This window comes from Aulonocara stuartgranti, assembly GCF_965226115.1.
Source record: "Aulonocara stuartgranti genome assembly, chromosome: 15".
In the NCBI taxonomy this organism is placed as follows: Eukaryota; Metazoa; Chordata; class Actinopteri; order Cichliformes; family Cichlidae; genus Aulonocara; species Aulonocara stuartgranti.
Genome location: NC_138951.1, coordinates 27915431 through 27934904, shown reverse-complemented (window position 1 = coordinate 27934904; position 19474 = coordinate 27915431). Strand labels below are relative to the sequence as shown.

At 40.4% G+C, this 19474-nt stretch overlaps 1 protein-coding gene and 1 long non-coding RNA gene across 6 annotated transcripts in view; one reads left to right on the top strand and one right to left on the bottom strand.

The window, feature by feature from the left end:
• The window catches only part of ubr7 (ubiquitin protein ligase E3 component n-recognin 7), a 39405-nt gene extending 33620 nt beyond the window's left edge, over window positions 1-5785 (bottom strand). The window contains exons 1-3 of one of the 5 annotated variants that reach the window (XM_082505273.1): window positions 5682-5781; window positions 4961-5097; window positions 1851-2031 (exon numbers count right to left, since the gene is read on the bottom strand). In XM_082505273.1, the coding sequence (XP_082361399.1) occupies window positions 1851-1967 (117 nt within the window). In that variant the 5' untranslated portion in view covers window positions 1968-2031; window positions 4961-5097; window positions 5682-5781. Of the gene's footprint in view, window positions 1-1850; window positions 2032-4960; window positions 5098-5681 lie in introns of all 5 variants that reach the window. The other 4 variants (XM_082505270.1, XM_082505272.1, XM_082505271.1 and 1 more) reach the window with 4 other exon arrangements.
• LOC309689107 lies at window positions 5775-19466 on the top strand. Its single transcript, XR_014271257.1, has 2 exons — window positions 5775-5890; window positions 19300-19466. It is a non-coding gene; the product is annotated as an uncharacterized lncRNA (long non-coding RNA).
• The last annotated feature ends 8 nt before the right edge of the window (window positions 19467-19474 follow it).

Below are 19474 nucleotides of genomic sequence, written 5' to 3'. Positions count from 1 at the left end.
TCCTTTATACCTTCTGGGTTCATCTGAGGTCACAGGAAGAGACCAAGTGCAGACGGGGAAGAACTCTTATAATTTAATAAAGTTGATTTTAGAGGGTTTATGAAGAAATAGATTTATTGTTGTAATATGTATTGATTACACCACTGAGTTCATGTTGCCAGTAAAGAGGAGTAGTAGAGGTTTGAATATAATCATGTTGATCTTATCTACCTACTGAATGGAATAGTCCAGAGGACAAATTGTTTGGTTATGTGGAGTATTTAAGCAGAAGAACTCAGGTGTTTCAAAAGAAAGGTTCAGGTCAGTGTAGCTGTGTGCAGTTTGACCTTAATTTCCATTGATTTAAGTTCAGTTATGTTTATTTGAACTGAGTTAATTATAGAGTTGAGTTTCTTATTTGTTTCTTTGTAAATATTGTTTGGGTCACAAAATGGTGAATAAATCACTTGCTACACTGGACAGCATCATCTCCTGCACTTCTTTGACCGCTTAAGTCGAGTCCTCCCACAGTAAGTTTGCTAATAATATTGGTTGAAGCTAAGAGAAGCAGTTAACTGAAAAATAATAGCTGTTTTTAACAGCACCCTCTTCCAGCTGCGCCAAAATGCAACAATTCATTTACTGAAACTCATAACAGAAAGAAAGAAAGGCAAGTAGCCTATGTTCAGAAAAAAGCCCCAAACACTTTATTTACATAAAAAAACAAACAAACAAAAAAAAAAAACAGTGATGGGGAGGGAAACAAGGAGAAACTATAACCATGTTTACAGGTTATTTAATAGTCGAGGCGTCGTTTGAAGCTTGGCAATATCCTGAAAGACGCAGGAATAAGTAGTAGGATTTAAGAGTGTAATAACGGACAGAAGATGGCAGCAGTCCATCTACAAGGATGCCAGCTGCCATTAAACGCCAAAGAAGAAGAAGAAGCAGCAGTCTTCGGTATCGTATGTCCAAATTCCGGTATTTGTGTCCAAATTCAGGGGCCACATCCTTCGGAGGTAGCACTTATAGAGGCTGACAGACCACGTGACTTTCGCGCATTGCATGCCGGGAACTCGTGGCAAAACAATCCAAGTACCGCATCAAATGCAAGCATTTGCAGCACCGCGAAACGTTCATTCTCCGGTTCCAATACATTCTTGCTTTTTCTTTGGCCCCCAAAAAGGTATGTACAAAACGAAGGAGAACAATGCCGGTCCGTACAAAGACAGACTTGATGAAAAGTCAAAAAAAGATACGAGGAAAAAAATCAAAGGAGTGAAAGGGTTAGACCCTTATGAGCACACAGAGTGGACAAAAGACGTTAGCGTGCTGCCCAACTTTCACCATGCTCAGATTTATAATTATACAGTTCTTGGAGTGAGTGCATACACTCATGAAGTTTTTAGTAACTTCAGGTCACTGCAACAAGCCCAGGTACAGTTTACCGAAGGATGGGTACAGGACCTTGAAATGCACCGTGTAGAACGAAAGACCATCGTACATATCATAAGTTTACCAGTCTCACAAATCGTCTTCATAAATACACATTTGTTAACAGTTTATTAATAGGACCTTTGAGCCCAACGGTAATTAATTAGTAGTGGAAATAATTTCTGGTATACGTTACGGAAATGTAGCAGTGACAATAATATTGTATACTGTAATGCAGTGACTAGTTGATTATCAAAATAATCATTTGTGGCAGCCCTACTGTGAATGATTATATTGCACCACCCAGCAAAAAGTCTCCGCAAATATATCACCTATTGGACTGAAGATTGTCGGCTGGAAAATTTTTACATATGCCCAACCTTAGTGGAGATAGGTTTATCAGTCTGTGGGGATGTTTTGCCAGACGTTTTACTCACCTGAGGATAGGAGCAGTGGTCAGAGTCACTTCCTGCCAGCACAGCTGAAGCTTCTTCCTCTAGCTCCTCATCTTCCTCCAGAACATCAACCAGAGACACCGTCTGTTCCTCACACATCCTCCTCTGCTCAGGTACACAAATAGGTCACCATGGTGAGGGGCAGAGCAGTAAGAATTACTGGCTAGACACAGATCAATATACAGTCAGTAATATATCCACAAACACAACTAGCTGAAAGTCAGTGAATGCTGCTTGGTTTGCAGTCCTGAATGTCACGGCACAAGCAGGATTCACTGCACTGTTAATGTTAGCTATGTTATATTGCTGCCTCTGTACGTAGTCAGCGAAGTGCGCGTACTACGAAGCGTACGGTGTTCCAGATCTACTGGCGTTTAGATCAACTGGCGTTGGTCGAACAGATGTGTGGCAGTCTTGCGTTTCAGGAGCTGCTACCGACAAACCAGCAAAAAAAACGCCAAATGTGTCACCTGTGACACTTGTGAGGTTATCTCAAACACACTCCGTCAGTCTTGATGCTGTTGAACAACAAAATGTTTAAAAATGTGGCGAGTTTACCTGGTGATATCCTCACGCGCGGCGCGACGCGATCGCGAAAACAGCAAACAAGTAACACCACGCCGATGTTGTTCACAGGACAGCAAGAGTAAACGATCGGGAGACTCTTGTCGTCATTATCGTTCTCCTGGCACGGTTTATTTCTCCGAATTCAGCGTTTTTGCTTCATAACTACAGCGTGCAGTTTACTTTGTGCACTAACATGGAGTCGAGTCAACCAGCGCCACCTCTGGCCAAGTGCCACAGCCTACAGCCAGATCAACTGGTGACACACATCTGCAGCACGTTTGAATTCGTGTCATGCACATTTGTACCTTTCAATTGTGTCTGTTTGTGCGTCATGCAAATAAACCTTTGAAATTAATGAAATGATATCATGTATTTATTATCAGCCTACATTTGTACAAAATGCCAAATGACATACACATAGTCATAAGAATCACCATCCTGATATCAATACTTTGGCCCATAAGAAAAATGTGGTGAACAAATATATGACACACTAACATTTCACCAGTGTTGTAACATCACATGTCGTTAGCATAGTCTGCCTGTGTCTTCCCTCTGCAAACGAACATGTAAGAGTTGGTTGTGATATACAGTCTGCATAAGTGTGGTCAATCTAATAAACATTTGTAAGGAGATGGCAGTTACTGTGAATGTACAGCAGGTGATTAGTAATAAACAGTCAGACAATGACTCTGACAATCTCATTCAGTCTTGCAGAATGAATGCACCTTCTGTGGAAAGTGGTACCACACAGTGTGTGTGGACTTCCCCTGTGCAGAAGGCGACTACAAATGTTGTGGGTGCTAAATAAACAGAAAAAAATGATCCCTGTTGTCTTTGCTTACTGATTGTTTTCAGTGTTGACAATCCACATTGCTGGCATTGCATCTTTCAACATGTTTGTTGGTAGATTTGGATGTACCAGGGGTTAGTGCAGCCACTCAGCCTCTACTCAATGTGATCATAGCAGCAGGTGCAGATGTGTCACAAGTTAATCTAGTAGTAGGCTATGGCAGTAGTGGACTGAGCTCCATTTGAAACTGCTCCAGCTGCTGCGTGATAGTGGATCTGCTACAAATTGAAGATCATAAGCAAGTTTTGGAAATTAACCCTTGTATTATGTTGAAGAACAAACAATTGACATTGATTTTATTGCGGGTCATTTAGATCCGTACTGTGTAAATCCACTCAGAATTATCCAAAAACTGCAATAAAACTTTATTTCCCATCAGATAAACATGTAGAACACAGACATACAACATAACTATTTTAGGAACAATTTGGTTTTTCGTTCTTACAAACACGTATTTTGAACTTGCCCAACGTTCTCAGTTTTTCAATGCTCAACATTTTCGATTTTGTCCACATGATGGACAGAATGTAACTGTGTGCTTTCTGCAGATGTACTTCTTGCATTTCTCACAAAAAGTGCTTGTTTTAAAACAGGAATCTTCCCAACTAAGATTTAAAACAAAAGATTTCTACGTCTCCTCCAGTCTCACAAACAGATGACAAACCAAGCGACACACCTGAGTCACTGACTTTATATATAACTACCAACTCTCCAGCCATGTTGATGAATTGCGTATATTGGCTGGAAATATTAATTTCCAGGGAAAGGACACAGGCAGACGATGCTTACATGATGTGATGTGACAACACTAATGAAATATTGATGTGTCATATTTGTCCAAGGTGTATTTCATTGTTATGGGAAAAGAGAATATCAAAATCATGATGCCCAATTGGAGTGGTGATTTCTATGACTTTGTGTATATAATTTGGAATTTTGTACAAATGTAGGCCAATAAGGAATATATGATATCATTTCATTCATTTCAAAGGTTTATTTGCATGACGCACAAACAGACACAATTGAAAGGTACAAATGTGTTGTGCAAGAAACGAAATCAAACGTGGTGCAGATGTGTGTCACAGGTTGATCTGGCTGTAGGCTGTGGCACTTGGCCAGAGGTGGCGCTGGTTGACTCGACTCCATGTTAGTGCACAAAGTAAACTGCTCGCTTTAGTTGTGAAGCAAAAACGCTGAAACCGGAGAAATAAAACGTGCGAGGGGAACGATAACGACGACAAGAGTCTCCCGATCGTTTACTCTTGCTGTCCTGTGAACAACATCGGCGTGGTATTAATTGTTTGCTGTTTTCGCGATCGTGTCGCGAATGAGGATATCACCAGATAAACTCGCCACATTTTTAAACATTTTGTTGTTCAACAGCATCAAGACTGACGGAGTGTGTTTGAGATAACCTCACAAGTGTCACAGGTGACACATTTGGCGTTTTTTTTGCTGGTTTGTCGGTAGCAGCTCCTGAAACGCAAGACTGCCACACATCTGTTCGACCAACGCCAGTTGATCTAAACGCCAGTTGATCTGGAACACCGGCGACAATCAATAAGCATGTTAACGGTTAGCGCCAGTTAGCACCAGCCCGCATCCTCGGTAAATACGAACGGGCAGCGTGCTTAATGCTAAGGCTGCTCGCTCTGAGAACAAAAACACTCACCGATCTAGGGTCAGATTGCTCCGCTTGACTGTGAACTAGTCGATGAAGCACCAAGAATAAATAATCAAGTCCGATGTTCTGATGTGTGTCATCGAGCTGCTAGCTACCATTAACCAATGACAACTTCCGGTTCACTTCTTCAGATCGTATTTGGCGGGACGGTGAGGCGAGACGTCACCGGAACAAAAACACAAATAAAATTCGTAAACAGGTCAAGCTCCACTGTACGGAAGCGTATGCTGCCACCCAGGCAAAAGAAAAATACAAGTGTATCACGTTATAACGTGAAAGGTTTATTGTTCTAACAAGATACTTTTCCTGTTTGTACAATATACTATCATGTTTGTACAATATACTTTTCACGTTTGAACAACATAATATCACGTTATTACAATATACATAATTATCACGTTCGTAAAATATAGGATCACGTTCGTACAATATAAATATTATATACTGAGTCTGAATATTAATAACGTTTATAATAATTACCTGATAAATAAAATAAAAAATAAGCTAAGCGCTGTGTCGCGTTCACGTGTTTAACGAATGTCCTCCTACAACTGATTAAAGCGCAGCTTTCATTCCAAACATGACTCATCAGCAAAGTTTGACCCCTGAAACTTTAAAGCCCGTTATTGTAAACTATTACTCAGTTCCGGTGTGTAGATCAGAGTTCCACATGACGAGGATTTTTTGATAAATAAATCATAAAGCGAACCTGAAAGTAGTAGATGTCCGCGATGACGTCATCGAGGAAGATGGCGTCGCTGCGGACAGAGCTGAGACTCAGAGATGGGCAGAGGCAGACGGTCAGCGTGCAGGTAGAAACAGACCTTAGCTCTTTGATACGCGGAATCTCCGAGCTGAACCAGAACGTGTCGCAGCTGCTCAGCGAGCTTGTTGAGCGTGAAAAAGTATGCGCACAAGGTGAGCTACAAAAAACTACCTGTGAACAGGCGTAACAGAAAGATAGCTAGATGTGCTGAACGAGCTTCTAGGCCTCTGTTTTATTACCTGCTAAACAAATCTAGCAGAGGGTATCAAAGGCACTGAGCCTGACTCGGAGTGATGCCGTGAGTACTTAGAGCAGGGGTGGGGAACTCCAGGCTTCAATTCCCCGTGAAGCGGGAGTAATGAAATACATGTACCGGGGTTACATATTTAACATACAAAATATGAGTAACTGTATTCCGTTGCAGTTTAAATAGGTGGTAATCAGAATACAGTTGCTTTGTTGGAATAAATGGAATACACGGCGGTCATTTCCTGTTTCATATGTTAGGCTATCCCCTCTCCTTCCCCAATTTTGGTGATTAATGTGGTCGGGCGTAAGTTTAGCTTAGTTGGGTGAGCATGTAGTAGTGGTGGGTAGAACTTTGTGCCACCAGAAACTGAATTTGAATAAGTTAAATTCGAATTTGAATTGCTCAGATTGAATCTGAATTGTAACTTGAATAAATGCTTTTTAAAACTAAATTTGAATTAGCCTAATTTGAAATTTAATATATTGGTTTGAAAATGATTGTCACTAAATTGAAATTGAATTTTATATTTAGAAAATGAATTCATTTGCTTTGAAACTGTATTTTATCCTTTAAAAATGTAGCTTTCAAATAATTTCAGTTTCACTTCTCACCATTCAGTTTCATTTCTAAAATTCAATTTCAGTTCCAAAATTCAGTTTTTTTGGGACTTACATCTGGTTCCGGTGTTGTGCCAAAAACTGATTGCTCGTATTTAAACTGCTAAAGCTGCAATCAGTTTTTGGCAGTGACTTTTGTATATATTTTATTTATGCAGTTAAAAGAATGTCTCGTTGACATTAAAAATGTCTTTTGTGAGAGTAAACTGGCCAAGAAGAAAGCAGAAATTGCAACAAATATTACAATCATTCTGTAAATATATTTTAAGTGGACAAAAAGGACCGGATTGGTTATAATGTAAGTACAATAACAGAGTTATAAAGATAGTTGAAAAACAGGTCATTTTTAAATTTTATATATAACCCCTTTGTAAACCATGTTCACCGAAGTCATCTTTACGTATGTTGGTAAATAATTAAAAAGACATAAAAACACATGGAAACATTAGAAATCAGTTTTTGGCAGGCGATCACTTTTTGACACAACACCTGTTCCAGAGCAATCGAGCACAGGTTAATAGAACTACGTTTTACCAGTGGACCGAACGTGTTACTGTCAGGAATCTATAGCATCTTGAGCTGGAGCTGGATTAAGACTTCAGAATTCATTTGTCTTTTTTTTCTTCTTTTTTCCTTTCCTTGATGATCCAGGTGTCTTGAACCTTTTCCAGAAAGCATCCAGACATGAATCGACTTGTCAGGGCAAAAAGATTCAACTGTTTCCCCATTAATGGAGACTTGCATGCAGTCATTCAGTGTTTCAGGGTGTAGAGATGTGTTTTCTTCACTCGGTTCATGCAAGAAAGTCCTCTCTCACAGATGGCTGTTGATGGACTAAGTGTCAGCATTAATTTCAACAGCAACAAGATATGAGAGAGGTGTTCTGGATTCTCAGAGAGGAGATCTCTGTACAAGCAATATACTTTGCTACCCCGGTGTTCTGCAAGCCACATTTTTAGATCCATCTGCTCTTGTGGAATTTTCTCTTTCTATTCTGCATCTAGCAAACAGGCAAAATGTGTGACAAGATAATCCACCTCTTCATCCCCATAATTCGCCAACTCTTTTCTAGGGTAGGGAAGAGTGGGAGGGTCAAAAACCTTGAAACTAGAGAGAGGTTTTTCCACGCAGATTTTTAAATCTGTTGTCCATGTACTTGACTGTGTTGTCAATAATCTTCTGAATCTCTGCACCAAAGGTGTCTCTGTCTGTGCCCTCACCTCTTCTAGTAGGTCGCTGACTTTTTGTTAGCTGAGTTCCACAGTAGCAAATGCTACCATCCTGGTTCGCTGTGAACTTTGTGTCCAAGGGTTTCTGATATTCTCCTGGTTTTGTTTTCAGGCTGAGTAAGCGTGATGTGGTGCTCTCAACTAACTGATTTGTTTAGGTGTAATGTTTAGGTTTTTGTTTTTTTTGTTTTGGGGGGGGGTGTTAGGTTTTCATGCTGAAAATCAGTACAGCACTTGGATAAGATGGTACTGTAGTCCAACATGAAATGCAGGAATGCAGAATGCAGAAACAAATTTCTCAGTCTTCATTTTCTGCACCACCCCCTTAGCCTTGGCTGCATCCTCGGCTTTGACATCACTTCCTTCTGCCATGTTCTCCATATGAACAACAGTGGGAGTGTAATTTTTTTTCCACAGCCTTCAGGCATCTCAGCCAGCTTGGAACCCACTGTGTGCTCTTCAGGCCATTGAAATGTGGCAGCTTCTCATTTAGCAGTTCACTTATTTCTGTCAGCTCTCTTCGCTTCTTTGGGGAATAGTAGTACACCTTTAAGATGGTTTTCAGTGTAACTTCAAATTTTACCAGACAGTCACAGCTTTTCACGCTACCCAGCACAGCTAGCTCTAGTTTGTGTGCCACACAGTGGATTGTTATGATGTGGGGTATCCTCTGTTTCAGTCTCCCAGCTACTCCTGTTTTCTCACCCATCATCACTGCAGCACCATCAACATTTGCACACACTACTTTCTTTTTCCACGTGTCTTCTGTGATACCCATGGTGTTCACTGCTTCTCAATAGCCTCTAAAATACCTGCAGCATTTGTACTCTTGACTGGCTGAAATTTGATCATGTATGTAGCTATGTCACTATTATCTCTCACATACCTGACATGAACCAACTCCTGTTCTATTATACCAGTGTCTGTACTGCCATCTGCAAGAATGGATAAGAACCTGCTTTCTTGAATTTCCTTTTTATTCTAGTCTCTTGAAGTTTGTGCTACTGCTCCAATAAACTCTCTGCAAGCATGGTCATTGTGGAACCAAGATCTAGGCCATTTGCTATTTGAAGTTTGCAAAGACTGCTAAATTTTGCCAATGGTAGTTCACTCTTTACCACATAGTACGCAGTTCTAAACAGCTTTTTCAGGACTTCTTGTTGTGCTTGGTTTATTTTTAGCATGTTTTTTGCAATGGGTGTTTGTTCTGGGAAAGATGCTGCAGACTGAGCACCAATGCATTTCTTGTGATGCAGAAATTTCTCATGGGTTCTGATGGGGTCTTTCCTAAAATTACTGGTCCCAACACACCCGGCAGAACATCATGTTATTCACCTTGTCATATTCCAGCCACAGAAATTCTTTTGTCCATGAAACCAAAAAACTGCGCTTTCTTTTTGCCTCGTAGTCTGATTTGTCGTAACTTTTCCGCTTTGTGGTAGGCCTTTCTTTGCCTGTCCCTTCTTCATCCTGACCTGTCTTTTTTGGCTCAGCAGAACTAAAATACCTGCGTAAATCCATTTGTTTTTACACATTGTCAAGAAATATACTCTAAAACACTTCTTCAGTAAAGACTCAGAGAAGAGAAACACACAGAACTTCTTGCTAGCAAGGGCAGCCTCCAGAACTGAGACTCGCGCTGAGAAACTGCCCCGGTCTTTATTTATACTTCAGTAAGCATTTGTTCCTTACATTGGAATGTGGAGGTGTACGTGTGTGTGTGTGTGTGTGTGGGGGGGGGGGGGGGGGTCAGAGTGTGGCCCCATAAACGACTTCCCTTAACCTGCTGGTCTGGAAAATCCAACAGTTCATCCATATGTAAAGAAGGCACTTAAACTAAAACTGACATAGCTACGTTAATCCTACCGTAAAACAATAAGACAAGCTACGACCTCTCTCATGCTCCTATATGTGGGGGTGAACACCCTAGAATGTTACAGACCTCCTAGGATGAGACATTCTTTCAATATGCACAAAGTTCTACCCATAATGTAGTCATATATTGCTTGGCTGAGAGCGGGCCACGTTCGAGTACTGTTTTTGTTTTTTTTTAATTTTTTTTTACTCAATTTCTATCTGGGATTAATGCAGTTTCTCTGATTCTAATTGCTGGAAACCCAAACAAAACACGTAATTAGAGGCTGTAATGTAAGGGTCCTGTTAATGCTGGTGGCGTCATTTACATAATGGACCCAGAGCCAGCAGTCCACAGGCAGGAATGCATTTCCGACACCACTTCATAAGAAGAATGTAATGTGCGAAACTTCAGTATGTACTATTGCTGTGTGATTTTTATTACTATTAATGAAGGATACTCTCCACCGAGCTAACATTGTTAGCTGGTGTTAGGTGTGGTTAGTTCACTGCAGACTGTTAGGCCGTTTCTCGATACAGTGGTCCCTCGTATTTCGCGAAAGTTACATTCTAAAAATAACCTGAGACAGGTGAAATCCGTGAAGTAGCCAACTTCATTTTTTACAATTATTATAGATGTCTTAAGGCAGGGGTGTCAAACTCAAATACACAGTGGGCCAAAATTCAAAACTGGAACAAAGTCGTGGGCTAACATTAATATTTATTGAAAAAAAATCTTCCTCCAGATATAAGAATGAATCTTTTCTTATGGACTCAAACAAGTTTTGCTGAAAACTCAATGTAGAACAAGTAAAGCTTAATACTAAACTATATATAACTTATATAAACATATATATAACTTAATATTGCACACATGTAAAACCGAAATTCCACTTAAATTTCTCCCGTACCCTGCCCACCAGTCCACTCCTTTGACTCCACATCAGTGGAATTCATTTCTTAAATAAAAATTGTATTTGCAGCCTTCTGAATTAAATTTTAACAGTAAACTTTTTCCACAGGCTAATAGTAAATATAAAAAAAAAAATTTTAAAAAGCAATTAAATAATAAAAGTATAATTGAACGTGAAACCATTCAAGCCCATGTCTGGGAGTAGTAAGAAAATGTGCACAAAACATGTTAATTATAGCTGGGTTTGCTGCACACTGATCTACTCTGATGTGTCTAAGCCAGGTATCTGGCTTAGACACATCCTCAATTTCTGGGCTCAGGCTCTGAGCTGAGGAAATCATCAGGATCGAGTGAAGGTGTTCATCGGTCAGACACTGTGTCAGGGATCATACTTTGACTTCAGCGTGTGAAGTTCAATCAGCTCCATTTGGAAGTTTGTTGGTGCGTTTGCAACCATCTTGATGCATGCAAAAGGATTACTGAGCAGTTCAAATTGACATTTCTGGGCATCAGAGTCGGCAAATCGCTGGGTAAACTCAGCACTGAGTACACAGAGTTTTTCAGCAAACTGTGCACATGGGAGCACAGCAGATCTGCATGTTCATCGTGTGGCAGCAGGGAAAATGGTCCAGGTTTCCTTGTAGCATCGGATTCTGCCACAGGCACAATTTAGTTTTAAAAGCCCTCACTGCAGTGTACACATGATGATACGCCCCCGTCCCTGAAGCTGTAGGTTCAGCGCATCGAGATGGTTTGTGATGTCACACATAAAGGCCAGCTCACACAGAAACTCTTGCTTCCTGAGCTCAGCGGTGTCTTGCCCTTTGCTTTCCAGAAACTGAAATATTTCCTCACGTAGCTCGAAATACCTGTTCAGTACTTTTCCTCGACTTAACCATCTCACCTCTGTGTGATACGGCACATCTGCGTATTCCAAACCACACTCCTCAAAAAAAGATTTGAACTGGTGCTGATTCAGACCTTTGGCTCTCATAAAGTTAACTACTCGTGTTACTGGGGTCATAACATAATCCATCTTTAGGGCTGTGCCACAATGCGATTCTTGATGTTTGATGCAGTTAGTGCTGGGTGATATGGAAAAAATATTTATCACGATATGAATTATTTTATATCACGATAACGATATATATAACGATATACCACCTGACCTGTGGTCATCTGGAAAGTACGCTGTCTGTGAACAGCAAGCGCAGCGGGTGGAGTCTTTGTTAATGAAATGGATGGTTACACTCATGTAGGGCTGCGTATCTCCGCTCGTCCATAGGTCAGTCGTCAAGGCATAGTGCACAACACTGCAAACATCCTTCTCTACTTTGGTCTGGCATGCGTCATATAAGCGAGGCAACTCAACTTTCCTGAAGTGCTTACGATTGGGCATAACGTACCTCGGATCAAGGACTTTGACGAGGTCACGAAAGCTGTCCTTCTCAACTACATAAACAGGGGCCATGCCTTTACAAATGTAACGCGAGATGGCTCGCTGTGGTTTGTTTATGGCGCTGGGACGTTTTCTCATAAGAGCCTTGTATGAAAGACTGCTGTATCTTCGGCTGGCTATAGTTTTTCTTTTCCCAACTTGCTGCAAAGAAACAGCATGTGCATCAAAATAAACTATTTCCAACAGTGTAATTTGAGTTCTAAGCATCCCAGAAATGATACAGAAAAGCATAAAGTCAAACATAACTTTTAAAAACACCAGCATAGGCTTATAAGGCCCTGAAGGTAAAAAACGAAATTTTCTGCAAAAATGACGTCACTTCTGGTTTCGGGCAGGTAATGGCGGACAAGGAATAGTTCACGCTGACCAACAACAACACTTCCAACATAGGAAGTGTTATGAATAGCTGATCGGATCGGCAAAGCGTGATTCTGGAATATTATGTTTTTGTTGCTGCAAGTGCTTTTTATGCAATTTTTGCAAAGCTATATGTGGAAAGAAACCGTGACCTAGGACAAGCTGATGGCATGAGATGTAAGTACAACTCCTCCAGTTTCCTATGCAAAAAAAATAATTATTGCGCTAGCTTACATGGTTCCAGTTCTACAGGGATTTAAAAATAATTAGGCAAAACGGAGCATGCCCGCTCCGACCGGTTTTAAAGGGTTAATGATATATTTTATGTCATAATTTATAAAATTAGGTTAGAAACGATAGAAGACAAATGGCACGATAGACACTTTTCTATCGTCCAAACGATATATATCGTCATATCGCCCAGCACTAGATGCAGTGATAAACATTTAGCTCACCTGCACAGTTCTCCGCTCGCATCTTCTCCCGTACCCTGCCCACCAGTCCACTCCGTTGACTCCACATCGCTGGTGCACCATCTGTCATTAGCCCCACAAGGTTTTCCCATGGCAACTTAATTTCAGTTACACATTTGGAAACCTCTTCAAATATTTCCTTCCCTGTGGTTGTGCAATGCATTGATTTTAATCCTAGAAGTTCCTCCATAACACAGAGATTTGAGTCCACCCCACGGATGAAGACTGAAAGCTGGGCAGTATCAGAGGCGTCACTGCTCTCATCCACAGCGAGAGAGAATGCAACGAAATGGTTTCCCTTCTCCATCAGCTGGTTATATAGATTGGTGGCAAGTTCACGTGTGCAATCAGCTACTGTGTTTTTGCTCAGGCTCACATTTGAAAATGTTTGCTTTTTTCTCTGGGCACACAAGGTCACAAACTTTGATCATTCGCCTTTTCACAAACTCTCCCTCATTGAAGGGCCGGGCTGATTTTGCGATCTCTGCTACCACAATAAAACTAGCCTTTACAGCAGCCTCACTTTGTGATATGGCTTTTTTGAACATAGTCTGTTTTCAAACAAAACTTCTTTTCATCTCTTCTGTTTTCCGACGCCTTTGAATCATGTCCAGGTTCAAGAACCTGGACATTGTCCAGGTTCTTGTCTTGGTGTGTCGTTTCATAGTGTCGTCTAATGTACTCCTTGGTTATAGCCACATTAGCTCCACATACAAGACAAATAGGTCAGTCTTTCACATAGGTAAACAGTAGGGGTGCAACGATACACAAAATTCACGGTTCGGTTCGATACTTTGGTGTCACGGTTCGATATTTTTTCGATACAAAAATTTTTTTCATGCCTTTTTAATTTGTCATTTATTAAAATTATAAATATATATTTTAACTCAAAAGTACAGTTTTTAAATTTAACCCTAACCCTTTTTGCGTGTTTTTTATTTTGACAGCGAATGCGCACCTGCAGACCACTTATGTGCAGCCCTGGTTATTTAGCTCGTCATATTGCAGCCACAGAAATTCTTTTGTCCATGAAACCATAAAGCTGCACTTTCTTTTTGCCTTATAGTCTGATTTGTCATAACTTCTCCGTTTTGTGGTAAGCTTTTCTGACCTGTCTTATTTGGCTCAGCAGAACTAAAATATATATCCTGCTGCTTTTACACACGCACTCACATAAGCTCAGAGATTCTCTGCGCGATCAACCTCTCACATGTTTAAGCTTGCTGCGGGAGATTTCACTTGTCATGTTTGCATAGTAAGCTAACGATTAATAAGACGATGTCAGAGGAATTGGTGCACAAATGATCATCACTCACAGATCAGTGCTGTCGCTCTCTATACACAGTTCGCACGATTGCAAAGTGAAAGCAAAAAAACAAGCGCAAATTCAAACGCGATTTCAATGTCACATATTGACAGTGGCTCACCGATGCAAATGACATAATTACCCAGCTACATTTCTGAAAGAATGCAAAAGCATTGACATATATTTTTCCTTCCTACAATAGGCCGACGGGCAGGGCAGAGATAGATTTTGGTAGCCCGACTGAAAAAAATCTCTAGCACCGGGACGTCGGGCTAGAGATATTGCGAGCCCTGTATCTGATTGAGGAATCACTCATCTTTGGAAAAGAGAGTTTATTACAGAGAAATGTCTCTTTCCAAAATAAAAGCTATACTATCCGCTTCTTCTGGGCTATATTCTCAGCAGCATAAGGAGAATCATGTGCTAACAGCTGTCTAAATGACTCGGCTAAAGTTAGTAGCATGCTTGCTGTTTTTGTCTTTGCACTAGGATGTAAATGTGCAGTCATATTCGTTGTGTTCCCACTAGTGCTTTCAGGTTAATCTCGTTGAAATGACCTTAACGCCACAACACGGCAAATCTCCGTTAACGAGCTACCGCCGATCGCCCCGTGCATGGGGCTAGACAGCCAACACATTAACGAGCTAACTGCGCTAACACACTAGTTCCCACCCATGTAATTGAGCATTGCATGGCACATCCAACATACTGTTTTACTTTAGTCCATGACTCGCTTACCTTCAGGGTCATACGTCACATGAAAACCAAAATAATTCCAAACGCCAGATCTGAATGAGGGTGGGGGAGGTCCATGTTGCAAGGAGAGCTTAACTTCTGTCTCGCTAGCTTGCCCTGCGCTCTTCCTTCTGACTATGCTGTCTGTGTTGAGCGCTCAGTGGATCTGCGCTCGACAGTGCAGCCTAGGCGGAGTAGTCGAACGCAGATTCACTGAGCGCTCAACACAGACAGCATTGTCAGAAGGAAAGTTGATAAAATAAATTACAAATGTTGTATTGTTCGATACATATGCGTACCGAACCGAAAGCACTGTATCGAACGGTTCAATATCGATACGAATATCGTTGCACCCCTACGGGGCGATCGTGGCTCAAGAGTTGGGAGGTCGCCTTGTAATCGGAAGGTTGCCGGTTCGAGCCCCGGCTTGGACAGTCTCGGTCGTTGTGTCCTTGGGCAAGACACTTCACCCGTTGCCTACTGGTGGTGGTCAGAGGGCCCGGTGGCGCCAGTGTCAGGCAGCCTCGCCTCTGTCAGTGCGCCCCAGGGTGGCTGTGGCTACAATGTAGCTTGCCATCACCAGTGTGAATGGGTGGATGACTGGATATGTAAAGCGCTTTGGGGTCCTTAGGGACTAGTAAAGCGCTATATAAATACAGGCCATTTACCATTTATTTTACCCTAGTAAACAGATATTCTGTCTCCCACCTGTTCAGAAAGCTCCTGTTTTCTGCCTTTCTTTTTGCCATTTTGGGAGAGGTAGCACGGAAGTATTTGCACAGTTGCTATGGCTACAGTCAACATGTCTCAAGGCTTTTAAACCCCTCACTACACACTTTGTGAACATTTTCACACTTTTCTCTCTTGTTTAAACACTCTCAAAGTTCAAAGCTTCGTAGAAAAATAAGTCCAGTATTACAGAATGAAACCAAAGACCAAGCCCTGTTTTCAGGTCCAGAACATGGGAATAGAACACCTGCGAGAGAATTCACCATTAATGAATCAATGTATGGAAGTGGAGGCAGTGGAAGCAAGAAGAATGAGTTGAGTAAAGTACTTATCTGACGTCTACCTGGATGATTGAGCATGCATCAAGATACTTATCTGACGGTTTTGTTTCGCTTAATAAGCCTTATAATTCAGTGGAGAGGGTGCGCCTCATGGTCCAAAAAATACGGCAACTTCTACCTTCCTTTAGAAGTCCAACTTTTTGTGCAGTGGTTTCTTCCCCTGCCTTTTGGGTGCTACGCAGGTGACTTTGCAAAATGTTTCCTCGACAAACACAATGCGCTGTTAAACCCCCCCCCCCCCCCAAAAAAAAAAACATGCAAAATTGCATACAAAAAAAAGCCTCAAAACAGCGAGGCCGCGAAAAGTGAACAGAGTTATAGCAAGGGACCACTGTACTGAGGTACGCGAGTCCGGACTCACAAGGAAGCCCAAACTTCCCAAGAACACAGCGTGATTGTTCTATGGCATTGTATGGCAATGTACATGATGGCATCACTGCTCTGGAGTTTTTACTGCCATTCCCTCTTAATTTAAGTTTGAGTAATATTTGCAATGGAAATTACACATGACATAAAAAAAAATTGCACGCAATGTAGTAGATTTCTTTAAGAATTTTTTTTTTTTAATTATCTTAAGCACTTTGCAAAATTTGCTTTTAAATATCATCTGTTTCACAATGTCTAATAAGCTTCATACAGTTAACCACACTACATGACTAAAACACAAGCTTAATCTCCCTGAATAAACATAGTACACATGTATGCCTGAATAAAAACAAACAAGTGAGATGTTAGAACGCTTTTATTTTTATTTTAGTAAATATTCAAACTTAAAATAAACAGCTGGAGTTTGGAAGAGACTTGAATAAATATTTAAAATATAATCTGATCATTTTTGGAGCAGCCTTCAGGATCTCCACATATTAACATGCTTTTTTTAGACTTGATGGATAGCTTTAACAACCTGCTAGCTACAAATATTCATTTGCAATTCCACATGATTATTAACAGACAAAAAGAAAACATATTAATGATACAGAAATAGTTTTCTATACAACATCACTGCAAAAAAGTGCAGCCTTACCTGATGTCCACCATACTGTTACTCATTTTATATTAAGATTTAAAAATCTAGTTGGTATTGCTATAGCAAGTAGCCTTCAGTAATAGTAATGTAACACAGCAATACTACATTCATGTAGCTGTAAAACCCATGACAATATATTAAGTATTCCAAAGTATTCAGAATACATTACTGTCATTGAGTAATTTAACAGATTATGTTACAAAATACATTTTGGGTAGGGGTGGGTTTTGATCATTGCTTTCTCGATTAAAATCGATTGTAGCTTGGATAACGTGATATCGATTCATTAAAATCCTGAATCGATTTTTAAATATACATTAATTTTGCCTGAAACGCCAGAATCTCAGTTTAAACCTCACAAAATTTCAACAACCACCAAACAGCTAAAACAGTAAATGAGGGCAGGTAAACAGATTCTGCACAAAGATGTAAACATGCACTGTCGGCTGCTGTTTTCTTTCCTTTTACATACTTCCGACAAGAAATACCAATTTCTGTGTTCAATAGGCTACTGAACTTTGTAAAAATTATGCAAAATTGCAATACGCTTAGCTGTGTCTCTAATAAAACCTCTGTAACTTTGCTCTGCTTCACTTCAGCAGTATCAGGTAATGTTCATAGGTTAATTAATGGTATTCTTTCATTTTTGATCTACTGCAGAATAGTTAAGGTCATCTGCTATAAAATCCCAGGCAAGGAAAATCACCTTCATGTTTTTCTGTGTTTTATCCTCAGTTACTTTGACACAAAGGCATCTGCTGTGATGCTTACACCTTTGATAAAGTCTCACAAGTGTCAGCTTTCTTTTTATAGATATAAAAATATGGAAATGTACTGATACGTGATAAGAATTATAATATTTCTGATTGTCTGATGCAAAATTTCCCCAATTCAAATCAAATCGTGGATCGATTCAATTCAAGACCTTGTGAATCGGAATCGAATCAATTCTAGAAATCTGTGACGATACCCAGCCCTAATTTTCGGCCATGTATTCTGTAATGTGTAGTGGAATACATTTTAAAAATAACCTTCCTAACACTCCCTGCAGGTTTTCGACATCACCCTGGGTTAACACACCTGAATCACATGATTATTTCATTACCAGCCCTCTGGAGAACTTCAAGAGATTTTGAGTACCTCATACCTCCTATTCCAAATCTCTTTGCCTACCAATATAAAGGGAAGGTTAAATAGGAGAATTGCTAAGGACTTAAGATAAGAAAAGAGAAGAGAGACCCCTGAGAATTGGTAACTTCATACAATTGGAATGGCTTTACACTCATCTCTCATTAACGATATGACGTAAGATGTTTGCCATGTTGAAACTACAATGTGCTGGAGAAGGACTACAAAACACATCTTAGTTCATAACGTGTTCTAACCCTGTTGTTGAACAGACTGTTAAAATATCCTTCATTACAGAGGCTGGAGTTTTAAAGGAGGAGGAACATTTAGGGTCAGATTTACTGATGTCTGCGGAGCGCAAAGTCTTCTTTCTGTTAAAAATCTGCTGTATGTATTAAAGATGCTCATAGTCAGATTGTGATTGAAAGTTGTGAACAGTAGGATCTTTGGACTTGTGCATATGTATTTGTAAGCCTTTCACTTTCAACAGAAGAGTATTTAAACAATTCTGAGCACATTGTTTACTGCAAATTGCACAACCTTAACACGGAAAAAATTGCCCTGCGAGACACTTCCAAAAATTGAAGCATCTCGCCATTTTCAGAGACAAACATTGAACCTGAGCTCACACTGGCTTATTTTGGTTAGCACTACAAAGGAGAGCCAACACTTCAGACAGTGGTGCTTAGACAACAACCTCATCCTGAACATCCACAATCTGATCCGGAGTTTGTGCTGATGATTAATGACACAAACACGGTTCTACGTACAGCTGGTTTGTTTTATTCTCAGAAGAAAAAAAAATACAAAAAAACAATGTTTAAAACATAATCGTACCAGTGCACACCTGAGCACTGACCTCTGCCTGTGTCCTTTTGTCAATGTTTGTTTTCACTTCATAAAGGTTTCATTTAAAATAAATAAATAAATATGAGCACTGATGAATGTCAGTGCTAAACACCTGTAGCACCTGTCTCACCTGATCAAACAATCAGAATCACTAACTGTGATATTGTCACTGAAGACCTATTGTTGGTGGATTGAGCGCTTTGATTGGTGAATTGGCAGGATGCTGGTTACTGCAGGTGTCTGATGCTCCAGGTTCAATGTAGAATCATCACCTGTCTGTTTCACCTGTCACAGATGAGGACGAAGAAGACAGCAGTGAAGAGGACGAGAAAGCTGAGGAAGAAGAGAACTGTGAAGTGCATCCTCCCTCAAAAAGATCACGAACCTGAAACACCTGAGAACACTTTCACATTGATTTTTCTTTTTTTAAATTGACGACACAATAAAGATGTCAAGGTAAACAGTGTTT